Source organism: Periplaneta americana, chromosome 5 (genome assembly GCF_040183065.1).
Source record: "Periplaneta americana isolate PAMFEO1 chromosome 5, P.americana_PAMFEO1_priV1, whole genome shotgun sequence".
NCBI classification, from domain to species: Eukaryota; Metazoa; Arthropoda; class Insecta; order Blattodea; family Blattidae; genus Periplaneta; species Periplaneta americana.
This window is the reverse complement of record NC_091121.1, coordinates 127,542,024-127,562,033: the sequence shown is the minus strand read 5'-3', so window position 1 is coordinate 127,562,033 and position 20,010 is coordinate 127,542,024. Positions and strand designations below refer to the sequence as shown.

The 20,010-nt window shown below is 33.8% G+C and overlaps 1 protein-coding gene and 1 long non-coding RNA gene across 2 annotated transcripts in view; one reads left to right on the top strand and one right to left on the bottom strand.

Moving 5' to 3' along the window:
• Positions 1-10,007, bottom strand: part of LOC138700183 (pinin-like) — a 98,370-nt gene extending 88,363 nt beyond the window's left edge. Inside the window, exon 1 of the mRNA XM_069826607.1 lies at positions 9,644-10,007. Within this exon, the coding sequence (XP_069682708.1) occupies positions 9,644-9,774 (131 nt within the window). The 5' untranslated portion in view covers positions 9,775-10,007. The remainder of the gene's footprint in view (positions 1-9,643) is intronic.
• A 694-nt stretch (positions 10,008-10,701) lies between these two features.
• Positions 10,702-15,437, top strand: LOC138700184 (uncharacterized). Its single transcript, XR_011332292.1, has 4 exons — positions 10,702-11,550; positions 11,995-12,112; positions 12,568-12,697; positions 13,789-15,437. It is a non-coding gene; the product is annotated as an uncharacterized lncRNA (long non-coding RNA).
• Positions 15,438-20,010: the final 4,573 nt, after the last annotated feature.

Genomic DNA, 20,010 nt, shown 5'->3' with positions numbered 1-20,010 from the left:
AAAACTACATCTTGATTTTGTGATAAAATAAATAACAAACAGAAACGTTTAAGAAATCTTTATGTCCCACCCATAATGATAACAAAATACATTTATGTTAGTTCAATACATAATAGTATGAACGCGACTTTTGTAAACATGAATGTTTCTTAAACCAAAAAGGTCTAATGTTGAAACTCAAAAAGAAGAAACTTGAATATATTCACAAACAGAGCAGAACTTATTACATGTTCATATTATTTAAAAAAAAAAACACAGGTCAGAAGTGTGTCCCACCCATAATAAAATTGGCTTAGCATAATTATCACTTACAAATCAGTATATGAGTTCATCACTTATGTCACAGTTAAATAGATTTTATTTTATTTTATTGGGTTATTTTAGGACGCTGTATCAACATATAGGTTATTTAGCGTTGAATGAAATGAAGGTGATAATGCCGGTGAAATGAGGCCGGGGTCCAGTACCGAAAGTTACCCAGCATTTGCTCGTATTGGGTTGAGGGAAAACCCCAGAAAAAACCTCAACCAGGTAACTTGCCCCGACTGGGATTCGAATCCAGGCCACCTAGTTAAATAGAGGGTAAAAGATTTGAATGAAACAGTTTTCCTCTCACTTTCAAATATTTTAAAGGTTATTCAAGCAAGATAAATGAAGCTAATTACTGTAAGACTGTCTCACCCGTAACTATGAAATTGTCTATTCAATTAATATTCTGGTATAAAATGAAAAAAGTAGGAATCAGTACTAAATTTTTAGGGATCTTTGTGAGATCTCATATTAAATAGTTGGTTAAGTTATATTTATGTTTATAAAATAATATAAGTAATAATAACTTCTCACAAAGAGAGGGAGACATCTGCCTGACAAACCAGATGACCATTCAGATCCAAATTACAAACATACAAGAATTTAATTTAATTAACAAGAAAACTGTACTAATTTAGAAATTAGGTAATTTCATAGAAGACGGGCACCTGGTTGGCACAATGTCCACACATGTGCAGAGGTGCACTCGTTATGTGTGACTAAGTGGCCAGGATCCGACGGAATAAGAGTGGAACAGATGGGAATCTGGTGTGGCTTAGTGGATAGAGCATCAGCACGTAGAGTTGAAAACCAGGGTTCAAATGTCAGTGCCGGAGAGAATTTTTCTCTGTTCCACTCTTCCATCATCATATGATGACGCAGAATTTCTGCATTGAAATATCATATGTACTTCGGTACATCTTAATATATGATATGCGAAAAATAATCACTTTGTGATTTAAGACAGCGCTTATTCCGTCGGATCCTGGCCACTTAGTCACTCATAACAAGTGCACCTCTGCATATGTGTGGACATTGTGCCACTGTCATATCTATGACGCAATGCATGAGGGTAGGCCACTAGAGGGAACCCAAGGGGTGGAACTTAAACTGAGAGGATTCAATCCAACATCGGGATGGGAATCCTGTGTGGCTTAGTGGATAGAGCTGAAAACCCGGGTTCAAATCCAGGTGCCGGAGAGAATTTTTCTCTGTTCCACTCTTCCATCATCATGTTGGATTTTGCCCGCCTTCTAGGAAATTACCAGAAATTAGTATTATCAACTATAAAAATTGCCATAACATTTTAATACAATCATATTAATATATAGAATACAAATGAGTTTTAGTATAAGTATAGAGTCCTTAACAATTTGTAGACAAATACTTTCTATATCATGCTGCACTATAAGTACCTAGAGATTTCAAATTAATTATTATTATATTTAAAACAAATTCCCCGAGCTCCAAAAAGACGACCCTTTACCTCCCATGCATGTGTATATATATTAGAACTCTCACTGAAGTGAGGGATGCATGGACGATAAATTGCCTCCTTTTCATCGCTCACTTGTGTTGTCTGCTGTATGTGCTGCTCCATTCTCATGGTGGGATCCAGAATAAGGCCTCCTTCTCTCTTCCTGTTGATCGCTACAATATCAGCTCATTGGTGTCTGCCATCAGTAGAAACGCAATGCACTTCTTCATACACCTCCCATTTAGCTTTCCATAGGACTACACACGGTGGTGACAGGTGTTACGAAGGAGTTCTCCTTTTGGGCAAAACCCTACTACATGGCCAAGGATCTCTATGACTTTACAGCCAGGCTGGTGGCAAAGCGTTATTTGCTGACTCCTCCCAGGAACAGAAAGAACTTGTGATACATTACAGGATATTTTAAGAGCATTTGTCCACTTGGAACACGAGAGATTTTTCCTGTTACTCACCCACTTATTTGTTTTGGGACAGTCGTTGTAAACTTCGACTCCTTTCCCCTTGTGAGATAATCTACACCATGCCTCATAGGAATTTATCTGCATTTTCTTACAAAGCCAACAACCAGATTTGGACAAGATCTCATCGCACGTAATACTTAAATGAGATAGCACTTCTTTTTTCTCTTCTTGAAAATTCCTACATAAGTGCAAATGTTCATCTTGTACTCTCATTAATTTTGTAGCTATATTAAAATGCTCGCTGTAAGCTTCCCATTCAGCTCTAACCAGTCCTAACCCTCGATGATTCCTTGATGTATATACCATGTCATTAGGGCAGTTATGAGGTAAGCCAATTATTTCTTTTACTGCTGTTCTTAACATCTTATCAACATCATTTAGGAAAGAGAAGGGGATTTTGTTTAAAGATGTACTTTGAAGAGAATAGACTAGGCCTGGCCATACAAATTGTGTTTAATTTTTAATCTGCTTTGAGTTAGTTGGACAGTGTTAGCAAATTTAAATCTTTCTCTAAATTAGCCTATTTATGATTTTCTTCATATCAAGTTGGATTTCATCAGAAAAGCTTACACCAAGGTACTTGATGGTACCGTATCACCTGCCTTAATGCGTGTTGTAAAAATTTGTTCCCCAATCGGATACCAAAGGTTTCACTCAGCTGACCATTCTTGATGATGACATTACACTTTACTGAATTTACAATCAAACCTATTGTGGACAAGCTAATGACGGCCATATCTGTGACTGAGCAGATGATTCATTCTTCGCAACTATGGCAATATCGTCATCAAATGCCATAGCCAATACATTCTTAACTTCAGGGCAAAGTTCAAAGCCGTATAATTCTTCAATCTCAGTATCTGTTAAGTCCTTAATGATGTCATCAATTGCTGTTAAATAATGTAGGAGAAAGAGGCGAGCCCTGAGCAACACCTTTATGTAGTTCATGTTTTAATCCCACTTTCTACAGTTATACTGTTATCCTGGATGAGATTAATAATCAACTGCCTTAAGTTATTTGACATATCAGTCCGTGCCATACACCTTTTCAGGTGTTGACATACATTATAGTAAGCCTTGAAGATATCCAAGAAAACAATGCAGCGTCTTTTTTTCTTAGTGGTAGATTCTTTAAGACATTTTACTGATTTTGGTATTTTTTTTAAATTCCATTACCAAAGAAAGGTAGCATATATTTACCTTGCATTTAGTCGAGTTACATGTACCGTAAATAAAGACAAATTGAACAGCAACGCCAATTTCGCACTGAAGAATAAGGGTGGAAAGTTGCTGTGAAAGTGGTGACAAGCAGACAGACGAGATCGCATACCTTGCATGTAAGCTTTTTGGTAGGTAGGCTACAGATAAATGGAAAGCTAGTTTCTGTAAGGTCGGGTATCGGTGACAGGTTATGGTGGTTAGTTGAGGTTTTGGTAAGTCTTGCATAGATCTATATGCATTTTGGTCGGTAGGTGGATATGGACAGTTACCCACTTTCCTTTTGTAACGAAACTGTAAAGACTTACACTGACTTAAATGTAGACTCATTTAAACAAGGTTTTCTTTTAGTTATGATTTCTATTACTGTAATTAGGCCTACTGTCCTTATTTTATATTCATTTAGCGCTACCAACGTAACATTTAGACCTACATTGTACAGTTAACTACCGCTCAACATTAATTACTATTATTACTTTTTAATAATAGGTCAATTCAATGATAGGTTGGACATTGAAGTTAAAAATTAAATTTCGTGTTCAATATATGTTCTTTATATAATTTTCTTCAGGAAAGATCATATTTTCAGAAATTAACAGAAAAGTTCGATTTATTTAATTCATCTTTGTTTTACATACATCCGAAGTGAATATTTTTAGTGTGTACTTTTGATCTGTCAAATTTACTTTGGTAGTTTGTTGCCAAACCATAACTTAAAATTAATAAACAAGGCTGTTCTCTGTTGTAATTCTATTAACAGAAAGAAAAGACTTTAAAATCAGTGTCAATTTACTTTTATGAATGTCAGTGAGTTTAAATATTTGCTATTTTTAAAATAAGTGTTTTTATGTAACACCCGTCACAGAATATGCTTAAAGTTACCATACTCTCTTGCTCTCAGTTTTTGTCCTGAAGGCACCAATTTTTGAAAGAAAAGTCGAAATATGATGCCAAAAGTACAGTATTTTTTAAATTTTTTTTAAACTAAAAATAACAAGTGTTTTAATGTGACGGGTGTTACAAAATTAGAGCACGGAGAACACAGGAATTCTATATTTTGATTTATTGCAGGTAGTTCCCACAACACATTATTAAATAGGTTTCAAATGTTGGTAAATCTGAAGTTTAAGTTATCAACAGTCGTCAATACCTGTTTCCTCCAAAATCTTACTTGTCTGAAAGATTTCCCACCAAATTTACATTAAGCTGAGTGTTTGGTCGAAAGTTCTGATTTACATAAAAAATTATAGGCTACAAACGTAAATGTACTTATGTTCTATTTTAGTTAATCATAGTACTTTTCTATTCTATAACATTATTTCTTGCTTACTTAACAAGGAATGAATTACTGAAGATATTAACCACCAGCATAACCTAAAAATAAATGTAGATTGAGCTGCTGCATTTTTAGGATAAACAAAGCTGCATGTTAACCATGCAATTATTTATTTTAACGTTTTGAGATAGCTGGATACCGTATATATTTATTTGCAGAATGGGGAAATCAGCAGCTGAGAGGCAACCTGAATGCCCTAGGCGAAGAAAATTAAATAAAGATAAAATTCTGTGGTGTTCGAGTAAAGGGGAATAAGTAATTTTTTGTGCAGATGGAATTTTGTTCCCCAGATGAACACACAAGTTAAATTATACACGTTAGTGTGCAAAAATGAAAATAATACTAGCAGTTGTTGTGTTTTGTGTAGAAAAGTATTTTCAGTAAGAGTTCCAAGTTTAAATTTCACTTATCACCAAGCTCATTTTATGACATCTCCCTTTACCCAAACAACACAGATATGAAGACTATTTGCAGAAGGAGAAAGAGAGGGACAAGCTTAGGAGAACAAAGAAGCTATCAAGAAAAGAATTTACTGCTCACAGTAAGAAAACAAAACTGAAAGTTTAAAACTAAAGGGCAAGAAAAGCTGCATTAATAAACACTAGTGTTTTCAGTGAAACAACATTCCAGTCACTAGGAAAAGCTGTCCAAATAGCAAAAATTGAGACAGCTCTGAGTATGATGCTGCTTAAGTTGATGTATTTTGTTTTGTAATTACAGTTTTAGTAAAATTTATTAAATTCCATTGTGAGAAATATAAATTTATATTTAGCATTTGTTGAAGTGAGCATATATAGGTACTAAAAAGTAAATTTATGTTAGGAACAACAGTTTAATATCAAAAGCGAATCTGTACTTCTAGTCACACTATTTTGATTTTATGGCTGTATTTTTTATTGTTTCTATTAAATATTTGTATTAATTTACTTTAGAGCGTCAGAAGTACAATTTTGAAGCTGTAAACATCATATCTGTAATTTACTAAGTGAAAGTTAACTTAAAAAAAATTGCACACTCTGAAAACATATGTCTACCATTGATATTAGGCTACCAGTACTCTTAAGTCTATGTAGTGAACTACAGAAAATGTATGTTCTATGATTTGAACCAAAAAAAAAAACCAAATGTGAAATTTCTTCAGACAAGTAACACCCGTCACATTATTAAGTAACACCCATCACATAAGGTTAATTAAATTGTAAGTGTAGGACTTAATATTTTAATTACATCCATTATATCACTCGATTCCTCGAACTTTCCTCTCACTGAAAATAGGTAACACAATTAATTCAAACTGTGAACTTCACAGAGTTATCAGTTAAACTGTATCATTAATTTATGCATGTCTTTTTATGTTACCCCCGTCACATTGTTTATTTCACTTATATCACCTGACAAATAATGGTTACAAAAAAAATAATTAGTTGTGTCTGACAAGCAAGAAGTGGAGATTCATTGGAGTATAAAAGAACTAGTAAAAATATTTTATTAATTATTGTATTCCAATTAAATTTCGAAGAATCTCTTTCTGAAAGTAACACCCGTCACAGTGGAATTGACCAATAGACCTATTATATTTTCAATTCAAATACCTGTATAATTTAGGTCTATAGGACTATTCGAAAGATTAACAACGCATCTGAGGTTACGTTAGTCACGGCATTTTAGTAGGATTAATGCCAAACATTGAAACAAGTTTTATTAACGAAGTTGTTCTTTCTGTTATTGGTCAAACTTTTATAGATATTTTACAATTTCACTTTAACTTTTTCGAAAATGTCAAACATTTCAGTTTTTCGTGACAAATGTAACATCAATTGCCACTACTTTAAAAAGCGTCACGTGGATTACCAACGTTTAAAATATGCGTTTATGCTCTCAATATCTCTACTAGTATATGACAAATTTAAAATGACAATATAACTATATAATGTTTAACTCCCCCCCCCTTTCATGGCATAAAATGACATAAAAATGTTATACTATTTCTTCCTTTCGTAGTTCACGTGTTTCATTGCTGATTAACATGAAAATGGCAATCTAAAATAAATCAAGGTTGTCAAATTGAGATTCTTCAATAATTTAGCTTTAAAACTATATCAGCCAATCCATTTGTAACGGATTCTACATGTTCACACGTTAAATCCCTTTTCTTCTAAAAAATAATTCAGTTTTACGAAATATTTTATAATTCTCTGATTATATGGAAGCCAAACATTCATTCTGAAAAATTTTGTTTTACAGTTCTTAGTTATAAAGGAGACTGACTGTTTTTAGCTGCTGTAACGGATGCTACCGCCTCTCTGTTAAATTCATGACTTACCATTATTCTCACTGAAAGTTCAGGTTCTAGGATCAGGTTAGCAAATTCATCTCTTTCTTGTTTATATATTAAGAATTGCACTTCATTTCTTTACAAGAATTTTTTAGAAATGATAAAAAGGTAATTTATTAATGAATTTTATACAGTGTAACGGATTCTACATTCAATTGTAACGGATTCTACAAGTCACTTTGATATGTAGCTATGGATCTTTTATGAAGTATAAGATAGTAAAAAATTAATTTTTGAAGTGTAGTAATTTAATATTTACTATTTGAAATTAAATAAATGAACTCTGACAATAAATTAAATTATAAAGTTTAAAGGAAAAATGTATAGGAAAACGATGTAATACTGTTGGTTAGATATAGCATACACTAAAAAGAGTTTTATTTTTGTGTACAAAGAATTATTAGCTGTTTTTAGTCTCATTAATACTTTCAAGGTTACTTCTCATTATAACATTAACATCGTTGAGAAACTCTTACATTTAAGCTGTGCTGTTGAGTCCTGAAATCAAATGTTGGGAATATTTCTACAATTTCTCCGAAAAAAAAAAAGTACTTATCACTTAAATTTGTTATAAACTTATACCATACACTAAAAATAGCTTTAATTTATATTTACAGTCTCAATAATATTTACAAGTTTATTTCTCATTAACATTAACGTCTTTGTGAAACTCGTGCATTGCTCTATGTCCTTGAGTCTTGAAATCAGGAGTTGGCAATATCTCACCACAACATATCACTTCCTCATTTGGGAGCCATACACAGCATGCCCTTTTCTTTGAAGGACTCAGTGGTAGGACTGAGTACGGTACATTTTGTACTTTTTTTACAGCTTTTCTTAAAGTGCTGGTACACTGGTAAGACCCAAAAGCCTTTTCTGGTTTTGACCCATCTATTGTCTTATTTTCTTCTGCTTTCTTTTTTCTATATTTCCTCATTGCTTCTCTCTTTGCCCGTTTTAGCATATTATCCAATATTCTATCTGACTGACGCCTTACCTTTAATTGGTCCCTTTTACTTTAATCCCCCTAATGACAATAAAGTGGTGAATATTAGGACTTTTACTGTGGATATTTCATTCCCTATTAAAAATGTTTGATTAATAAATTAAATTTGATGTGATCTAACGATTGTAATGATTGTTAAAGTTAGTATTGAATAGATTAGAAAGTAAATGAATAATATATTTTCTCCAATATTTATAGTACTAATATTCACCCTATATGATTAATTGAAGAATATGTCAAAAATTTTTCGGATTGAAAATTGGTTTAATCCACCAATATTTCTATCTCGATCTTTCTTCAGATATTCAGTCCATTTTTTTTATCTTCTTTCTTCTTAGCCCTAAATTTCAGCTTAGCCATACGATTATTGTATTTACTGTGATCTGCCATGATTCTGTAGAAAATTAGGCCTAAAATCGTAAAAAAAGAAAACAGGTTGTCATGTAGAATCCGTTACAGTGTAGAATCCGTTACAGTCCATTATGTTTTTAATTCACTTTAGAAATGCAAAAATATATGTAAAGGCAATGTTGGAACTGTATAATTACTTTCATGAGCTGTGGTTTTGTTTCTAATAATACTTACAATGTTATAGTAAAAAAAGACAACTTTCATGTAACGGATGCTACATTGGTTAACTGAATTTCAAATAAGATTTAAATATAATTTGGTACATACCTTGAAAATGTAACAATCAGTTCAAGAAACTACAATGTTTATGCCATGCTTTAAAACAAAAATGGCTGATATCAGCTGATAAGATTGAATGCTATAGGCTGCCCAACCCACATATTTTGGAATCGGTGTTGGGTACATGAAAAGTACCTACAAGAAAGATGCCTAAAACTTCTTTTACCTCTATAAAATTGAGGAAATCAAGGTGGAACCTTAAAATTTAATGTGTTTTAAACTATTTGTAGTATGAAATAATACTTCTTTCTAAATTTTATATTTTTAACTACAATTCCCACTTTTCGTGGAATGACTGATATAGCCTATGTAACACGTTACCATTGCAGAAAGATAAAATAGTAAAATGTCGCGAAATCGTGGAATGACCCAATAAAGGAATTGTGTGTCTATTTTATTATTTGTTGTGATTCACTGTATTCCAGTGGTTAGTGAATGGATAACACAAGTTTTACGTTCTTCACATTACATCGTATCGTATGTTTTATGTCCCTACGTTCCTTTCCTTCACTACAAATCACAACGTTTGCATTTCCATTACCACGCAGCTGTCATTTCACACGTAACTTACATTTCCGAACAATTTCCTTTTCTCGAAATTTTTCCATATAAAATCCTTAACTTGGAAATTCATCTCCGCAAGAAATCCCTTACAAATTCGATCATTTTCACTATCAAAATCACCGTAACTACCTCAACGCTCGTTTTTCCCGGCTTTTCTATACTTACCCTTTTCAATGTTCATACAACTCAGTAAAACAGAAAAAAATTAGTGAAATATTAGACAACTTACCGCTGTTGTCCTTCACTGGGATCCCTTCCTATGAGTTTTTTAATGTGTTCATCCACTCCTTTAAGGTTATCCTTAGCTTTCTCGAGTTCTGCTTGCAGAGCCCCGAAGGACTTCATGATTTCCGTAGCCATGTCACTTACACGTAGTTATAATTATATGAAAAGTTAAATAATTTCCTTTGTGGCAATGTTCCTATTAAAAAAAAAGCACGCTTCTCCCTTGATATTGTTACAAGTACCTGTTAACTACTACTGATTATCAATAAGAGTTGCCAATCAACTCACGATGTAATCTTAACAGTTGGAAAGAGACGAAATACAGTTGGCAAAACTTATTTCAATTGTTTTTGCTCGACGCCCTCTGGATTGCACCGAAAATACCACGAGACGATAAAAGTCACCCTCGGCTCTCTTTTTGCGCATGCGCCATCGGTGTAGTATTTCCGCTTCCGATGTGATGCTGGGCCTCGTTGTAAGCATAAAAATTGTTTTATTCACCGCATTCTAGATTCACCTTCGTCACGATCATATATTATTTACATTTCGGTGATACAAGTTACGTAATTATAATAATAGTGCATTGATAGATTTCACAATTATTACTCCAGCTCCTGTTATCCAAGTCAAACGTTATTTTCGTATAATTGTATTCCAGAATATTTCCTCATAAGTCTTGATAGGCTATATGTATTAAGAGTTAATTTCGAGCGTTGAGCGGATTCCGCCGATTTTGGAATAGACACCGACGTACTTGAAATGCCAACATAGAAAACAAAAAATCACACTCAATCGCTTTCACCTTCATCTTGACGGGATAATAAAAGCCTAAACTAACCTAACCTAACCTAAGTGCGTCGGTGTCTATTCCAAAATCGGCAGAATCCGCTCAACGCTCGTTTAACCTTAATTTCTGTTAGTAGTATTGATATTAAACTTGCTAACACAATATTCCATCTACAACTTCAGAGGGGCGGCAAGAACTAGCGCTGAGGTAGTTCTGGATATTTCAACTGTAAACCAACTTACGAATCTCGTGATATGCAAATAAATATCACCAAACGTAGGTGCCAACTTTAGAGGGGCTGCAAGACACTTTGTGTCCAAATTTATAAAACCAGGGGCATCACATCCAGTAAAATTAAGAGTGATCTCAACCTTGTTAACAATTCGAAGAGATATTCCTATGTAAATAAAGCGGCGAAACTAGCGCTGAAGTAGTTCTGGTGATTTCGGAAGTGAAAATTGTTGAATTTATAAGGGTTTCTTTTTATGTAGATACAGTTGATCGTATATGCATCATAGACAAATATATGCATGACGTAACAAAACCCTAAACTAACCAAATCTAACCTGTCACAGATTCGTATATGCAACATGTATATAAGCGGGGAACTACTTCAGCACTAGTTTAGCCAGGGGGGTTTAACTCAAATGATAGATGTTGGATGCTCATAGACGTTCCATAGTTTGCCGCATGTGGTCAGGACAGCGCTGGCTGTATTTCGATCACAGAGTTTGTAAAATTAGCAGTACAAAACTTTTTGGTTTCGAAAGTTCTTTGGTATAAGTTTTGCCAATATGACAGTTTTAAACAGATATTATTAATAGCCATTATTTACAGAATGTGTCAGTTTTATAATATTCGGATTATTATTACTATTACTATATAGCTAATTTGCATTTTCATTAGAGGACAAAGTAGCCATATTAGTGTACTGTGTATGACCTATTAACCTCATTTGTTCAGTTGATCAATTGTTGGATGTTGGCATTCCTATTCTGTTTAAATCTTGTATAAATTATGGAATGGACGAACATGGCTGCTTAAGGAAGAAATTTGAACAGATCGAGTTAATTGAGAAGTTACTGGTGCTTTCCTGCAACAAGAAATAATTCGCAACGTTAAAGGTAAGAAAGAAATATGTTTGAGATTACATCTACACGGTTCAACTTTTCCTTCAACTTCACACATTCAAGCAATGCCTGCAAGATTGGTATTTAATAATAACGGAAGTGCACACAATGTGCAGGATAATATATTATTTTAGCTTTCGCTGCTGCAGAACTTGGTCAGTGAAACTATAATCGGTTTTTACACTCCATCACATGGTATTTTGGTATTTTAATATTAATATGGCGTACCTTGTAAATAGAAAATCTTAATGTATCTTAATTCAACATGCGCTTTAAACTTGATTCTTTCAATATTCTTCCCAGACTGCGTGCGTACGAGCATGAAAAACTGAACCGTGTAGATGCAGCTAAACTGCACCGTCATGTTTTCTCATTTAAACTGAATTCTTCCATCATATCTTTAACGTTTATTAAACTGAGATCTGTAATTGTTTTCAGGGATAAACTTCAGAACGCGATTACCTTCCTACTACCACTACCACATGATGAACTGACTTCTGTGTTGAATTACAACAGTGTATTAGGCCTAACTGCAATTACGCCAAGAGCTTTAAAGGTAAGCTAACAGAGTTAATATACACTCTGGGTATGAACGAACATCTTATTTTTGTATATAGCTAAGTTAAGTTGGTCAGACATCTTAAAATTCTTGGGACAGAATCTGATATGACTAAATATGTTGTTCCCGGTGTAATTCTTTACAGTTGCGTTACCAAAGGATGGCGGGGTACCTTAGCTTGGCAACGCAATAGTAAAGAAGTGTTCTTCCCGAAAAGATATATTTTAGAAATTTGACTTTACAGTTAACAGTAGTACCTTTACTGGAATAATTTTGATAAAATAAAAAGAGTTAAATTGCCGGAGATATTTATTATTTTTATAGACTCGTGGATAGAATTCTTCCAGGAATATTTCACAAACGTTGATTATACTGCAATCCTTCAATTGTTCTATGAAATGTAGTGTTATTAATGCATTATATGATACTAGGCTACTGCTGGTTTGTTTCAGTTAATAGAAAGACAAATGGCGGAGTTTTACACTGTGAATGTGCTGCAGTGTACTGTCAGAAATCGGATAGTAATGAGAAGACCTGGTTATTCCTGTTTCCTGTGCCAAGTAATGCAGCACAGCTTAAAAGGTAAGCAATGGCATTGGCATAAGCTCAATGCAAAGATATCCTTATATATCATCAGTAAATAGTCAGGGTTGGTAAACTGTAGTGATTTTTAAATTTAAGTGAGAATTATTTGTCAAATTCATATTTCTTTTTATTAAAATGAGTTTTTGCCTTCTTTTGTAATTCATTTAAACTTAATTTGTGCATTAGTTCCTACATAATTGTGTATTTTGTTAATGTGTTATTTTAAGTAATTAACAACATCGCTTCAAAAATAATTTACTATGTTTACACATAGGCCTCATTATTAATACATAAAGAGTTACAGCACTAATAACCTGCATTTAATGATAATAATAATTACCTTAGACTTAGGCAAGATATTATGCTCAGTTTGTTATTCATTAGAAAAGAATTCAACTATTTAGGGAGATTAATATTTACAAATAAATTTATCAGAAGAGCTTAGCATTGTGTGTTTTCAGAATAAATACGTAGTCCATTTGGCATTGTGCAACTTTTGCTTTGAATATTGTTATGAGCTACAACTATTCATTTCAATCCTCAGCATCATACTGTGCTTTAATTAGGTGGTGATTCCGAAAGTAAACTCTACTTGACTACCTGTACCATGTGTTCTGTTGCTCCTTAATTAGGAGTTGGGAAAAGACATATGAGAAGCAAACTTTCAAAACCTGTCCATTTCTTCAGAAAATTCTAGAATTATATGTCTGTAATAAACAAAGATTTTTCTGTGGTGAAATTTTATATGAATTCATAGGAAGAAAAATATATTTCACCATAGAAAATATTTTGTTCATTGCAGAGATGCAAGTTTGCTACTCATATATATTGCTAATAGTTTTAAGAAGCAGCAGAACAGTCATATGTAAAAACGTTTATATATTTTTTTTCAGGAAGTTAATTTCTCATCTTAATCATGTTAGGTGCATATAATTTTAATCTATGATTTAAGTAGTAACAATTATTTGATGTAAATAAAATGAAAATTATTTTATTTACATCATGATTAAATCATTAATTTAAATTAATACCAACCCTGGTTTGTGTATTTTTTTTTTAAGATAATAATAGAATTTTGATTGTAACAGGTACCACATGTGGGCAGCTGTGGCAGAAAATCCTCATCCTTACAGAAGGGCCTATATATGTGCAAGCCATTTTCGCAGTAATCAGTATAACGGTGACTTCAGATGTAACTTACTAAGAGGGGCCATTCCATCAAGGGATGCTTGGTATCCCACTCAAGAACTACGACCCACTTCATCACCAGCCTACTTACATTAACCTTTTTCACCACCTAACATAATTGCTTCATTCATTGCACTTCACTGTGGCATCAATTTGAACCTGTATTCTCTTTCATTGAGTGATTCATTCATTGTCTTTATCTTTTAACAAAATTGTGTTTAATTTTGTTGACAAGGGTATGGTAATGGACTTCATTATTATTATTATTATTATTATTATTATTATTATTATTAAAGGTAAAAAGTAAAGGTATCCCCGTAACATGCCAAGAAGGCATTTGGGGGGCATGGAGGTAGAGCCCCATGCTTTCCATGACCTCGGTACTAGAATGAATTATTATTATTATTATTATTATTATTATTATTATTATTATTATTATTATTATTATCATCATCATCATTGTTATCTCATTCGTTTAATGTGTTGATTTCTTCAGTTAATTGAAGGAAAATAAGGGGAATTCATTCATTCATCTGAAAAAAAAGTAGAGTACTTGACTTCTACATTATGAGCAATATAATTTTTGTAATATATAGGGCAATGATAAATCTAACGATCTTTAAGACTCTAAGTTAACATTACATAGTAATATAAATACAAATAATAATTACTAGTACAATGAGCATTTCAGTTGTCTCATCTATAGGGCATAGGACGGAGTCCAGTGGCAGCGATACGAATCTGCAGCTTCTGAAACTGGTGAGATTTTGGTGCATTATTTAGAATTTTTAGAGAGTAAATATGTTGTTGTTTTCTAATGTCACGTGTTTGACAATAAAGTCATTTGACCTCTTGCACTCCAATATTTTTCAAAGATATTATCATGACCAGAGTAAATATGTTGATGTTTTCTAATGCCAGGCATTTCACAATAAAGTCATTTGACCTCTTGCACTCCAGTATTTTTCAAAATTATTGTCATGGTCAGCCACTGAAGCACAGATTTTGAGGTGTTCCGAATCCATTTCTTAGTTTGAGTAGCACAATGGACAGTTAGGAGACTGATATATTCCAAAAATATTGGAGTGCAAGAGGTCAAATGACTTTGTCAAACCCCTGGCATTAGAATACAACAACATATTTTGAGCAATGGGGCCACAACCAAATCAAACATTCAGTATCAAAGCTCAAAATTAGGAAATGTTGCGAAGTATAGACTTATCTCTAATAAATTGTATTGCATTTTTTCTAATATGTTCAGTGTTTTGAATCAACTATACATCAGAGAATGAAAAATAATTTTTTTACTTTTATTTCTTAATGGTGTTTTTATTAAAAGTCTAAGTTAATTTTATGTCTGTTGTAGACAAATAGTTTTCTTTGTATTCTTTATCAGTGGTGATTATTGATTACTTAGATTTTTAATATCCATATATTAAACTAATGGCAGTTACTTTTAGAAATAGATGTTCAGCTCTGACGGTGTAAAACAAATAAAGTGGTGTTTTATAAATGTTTATGAATGTGCGTTGTACTATGTCACAGCAAAACATCTTATGACTATATTCAAGCTAATGTTTGACATAATAAAATTAAGAGCGAATTATATAACTGACCAATAATAACTTCGAAGTCAATATTCCAAAGTCAATCTTTGTTTTCATCTTCCAATACATGATACATAACATTATTTAAAAATAGTGCTTAAGTGTTTTGGAGAGAAGTATCCTATCCTATTCGCATCCTGTATCTCAATTACATATTTGATCTAGAAGATGCAAAAACTTTTATTAGTCAAATTTGATAAATCAATTTAATAAAAGTGTTAAATGACGGTGTTAAAAGAGGGAGTGTGTTAATGGTTTTCAGTTTCATGTTCAACCATTATATTTATATTCACATGTTAAAACAAAAATGTGATATAAATTTTGTGGTTAAACATGTTATTTAAACTGATAAACCATTACACACTCCTTTGGCGATATGAAAAATACCAGTATGTGTTGGTATAATAGGTATCTGCAGTACCGATCATGCTCTAATGTTGGCATAACGGATACCTGTAATACCGATCGGGCCGTGTAGCAAGGGATGTAGTTCCGCATTCTGCCACTATGTGTAACGAGATGTAGTTCCGATGTTTTGCCGCCAAGTGTCTCGACGTCGCGTCAATAGCGTGTCGAAGGTAATGCATTGAGTTGGGGGTCTTTCTATTTATTTGTCTATGGTTTAGCCAAAAATTGAATTAATTTGTTTGAAAGATGAAGTAGGTTATAGGCCAAAGATTATTATTTGAACTCTATAGAGAGTAGTGGTTTGGTTCGACTGGAACATCTCGGAAAAAAGAAGATATATATATATTTTTATTATTACCGGTATAGACCTATATTCATTATTATTTATTATTCCACAGTTGAGTAACAAAATGGACAAGGAACCATCCAAAAGAACAAATCGGGACACCCTTAGAACAATAGTATTTTAAATATCATGGTAAATTAGGAAACATACCACTAACTTTATGAGTTCCTGTAGGCCCTAGATGTTTTTATCCATCTAAATCACTGATAGAGGAGGTCAGCTGTCGAACATGTTAGTAAAGCAATTCACAATGCCGCTATCTTTCCTGAATTTGAGATCGGTGAATCTTCACACATGCAACAGAGTGACTCCACTTCTCTATCCATGATCCACATTTTTGTAGTTCAGTTCAAATCTATGAACTATTGGGATCGAACAGTAATGGTCCTAAGTCTTACCAAGCGGAAATAACACAGAGCTAACAGTTAATTAACAGTGTATGGTAATTATGTAGTAATAATCGGCCAGGCCTCCATATTCCCGCAATAGAGGTCCAGGGCACCTTCGTTATCATATGTATTTTCTTTTATTAAATTTCGTTTGTATATGATTAACTTGTCATCTAGTATCCACTTTACACCTTGGATCTCTGTTGTAGTAAGATGATGGCCTGGCCAATATGACCTGTCGATGGTTTGTTTCTACACAATTATTAAAATATATGTATATACTTGGTGATGTATCTATCCTGGATCTCTATTACGGGAAGATGGCCTGGCTGATGATTACTACTTAATTACCCAAAATTTAAAACTAACCATTATCAACACTCGTTTTTAGGTTGATTTTTTTTTGTTATGATCGTCGTCGTAGGTGTGTGCTCGTTAATTGATTAGCAACGGCTATATAACTACTGATAATGAATAAATGATAAATAAAGAAAATTGTCCCCACTGAAAGTGCAGTGAACGGGAATACAATGATAAATTGGGTTTTATTAATGACAGTGAAACTAATGGCTCATCGTCGGGTGGCGATCAAAACCTTGTAATTCCAAAACTAGAAATTTTACAAGAGAAAGATATAATATTACTGATACGATATCATGTTCACGTGCTCTATTTTATGTACATGTCTTAAATGTCTGTTTAAATTCGACTGTTTACTAAATATGGTACTGCAATGTTTGCATACCACAGGCATTATTACAGAAGTTTGAAAACTAATCCATCAATCTCGAATGAAAGTAAAAGAAATCCAGTTCACAATTACTGCGGTAAATAAAACATTTTTATGCTTACAACGGGGCTCAGCGTCACACCGGAAGCGGAATTTCTTCACCGATAGCGCATGCTCAATAAAGGGAGCCGAGGGTGACTTTTATCGTGTCGTGAAAATACCTGCCTGCCAGAGCCTTCTTAAGTTAAGCCCGGTTCAGACGGTGCGTGTTTCTGTGATGGATTCCAAGGTGGCTGCGCGGATGGGTCGCCTGCGTGGTCACTCACCGTTTAAATAATGCGCTCTGGTGGCTCCGTGGATGGCTAGCTTGCTGGATTTCGAGGGTAGGTTTCTTGCTATTTTTCCTGTGTGCGTCTGTGCTGGTTCAGTGTCACCAAAATAGTTGTTTTTCCAACTATTTTTTTTTTATGTATTTCTTAGTTTCTAAGGATAGAATAATGAAATATAGAACTTCAGTTGTTTTAAACTTCTTGTTTAATTGCTTTGTTGCAACATTTACTATTGTTAATGTAGAATTTTAGTTGTTTTCCCCTAATGGTTAGTTTCTTGTTTATCATGAGTGTTATCTATACTGTTCTGGGACCTTGGAAGCGAGAAAACAACAGTGTGGATCAACCTCGGGAAGGTTGCATAAGCTACTATTTTAAGGGGAGAGGATGGTATTTTTGATGAAAAATTACTAAATTAAAAAAAAAATTCTTTAAAATACTCTGTGATATGTGTGGATCGCCATTTTTAAACTTCCTGCATTATGGATTTTTAAATCACTCGCCCACTTTTATTGTTGTTTTCGGTAAATTAAATTTTCAAAAAATTGTTTTTTTTTCTTCAAAATACCCTTTCATATGTGTGGAATACATTGCATAACATTTTGTGGGTATTTGTGCCCTTATTGGATGTTGAGACGTCATTTTTAAACTTCCTGCGCTATGGATTTTTATATCACACGCCCGGTTTTATTGGTTTCCAGTAACTTCATTTTTTTTTTTGCTACATTGCCAGACAAAATGAATATAATTTCTGAACTATTAAAGATACATGCATGATATTTAGAACACACATTCTTTAGGCTATTAGGAAACTTTTCTCTGTAACAGAATTTTGTTAATTGATTTAATTTTAAAAATACGTCCGTTTGTTTGCAAGAAAGGAAATCAGAAAATTGTTATTAAATTTTAATTGTTTATTTTACCAACGTAGGGACTAATATCAAAATTCTGTTACATATAGTTTGTAGAACATACTTTTGCAAATACATTGCAAAAACTGTTTGAATCTATCTTTAAAAACGGTTTAGATATATCGGTTTTAGTACAATCCTGCATTGGGTATATTTTTTTTCAAATTTGGGACCCCAAATAATTCTTTTTTTTTTTTTCAAAATATTTTTATTTAGTTGAGTTACCAGAGCTATGAGCTCTCTACATACAAAAAATTAATAATTTACACCAAATAGGAAAAAAGTTTTGAAAAATACCATCCTCTCCCCTTAAAGAGAGCAAGTCGAAAATTTTGATTATGAATTCCTACGGTTGGACCAAAGATCAAGTCAGAACTTTAATTGAGGCGTACAGAGAAGAAACATGTTTATATGCTATACAAACAGCATTGTTAAGATATCTTGACCCGTATTTCTACGCAGTAACCATTTTCGGCTCCACATTCTACTCTTTTTAATTTGCTCCGTCTCCTCAGCGTTCAAAGCTAGCAAAACAGCAAAGGCTGCTAAACGTCTTCTTCGAACAGCTTCACATACAGCTTCCATATTTGATGTTTACAAATCGTACCGCGCCAGCATCTCCAACTTCCAAACTGGGATCCAGCCAAAGAGTTTGTAATACTTCAAACTCTTTGGATCCAGCATGCAAGGCAGCTCGCTCCGTGTGAACGAAAACCATCACCGCAGCCACCACGGAACCCAGCACCGTAGCCACCACGGCACCCAGCCTGCTAGCCACCTTGGAATCCATCACAGAAACACGCACCGTCTGAACCAGGCTTTACAAGCCGGAGCATGGGTAGATCTGGCACGAGCCCCTACCACGCCGTAGCGGAGAAGTGAGAAATATGTTCCCAAATTGAAGCAGCAGTCCACAATTTTATCATGATCCATACTCACTCCACTCCTGATAACATAATAATAGCTTCAACTTCAACTAATCCCCCCCTGTACCTCGCTAGTTCCTATCTCCCTCCTTATGACACTCTTGAACAGGACCTCAGTACTATCGAGTGCTTTCTAACATCCACAAAACCTACTAATTTTGTCTGGGAGCTGGACGCAAACAGCAAACATAGCATGTGGCATAGCCCGATCAACGACCCCAGGGGAAGGAAGATGACTGAATTCTTAACAGCACAGAGCTTGATCACCGTAAATGAAAAGGACGGCCCCACTTTCTCCGGAGCCCAGGGAAACAGCTGGATCGACATCACTGCCACAACAACCAGCGCGGTACACAACATCCAGAACTGGCATATCAGCAAAGAAGAGACACTATCTGATCACAACCTAATAATCTATGACATAATAATTCGACGCTCGTATGTCAACATAACCCGACAAGTAAGCCACTCTACCA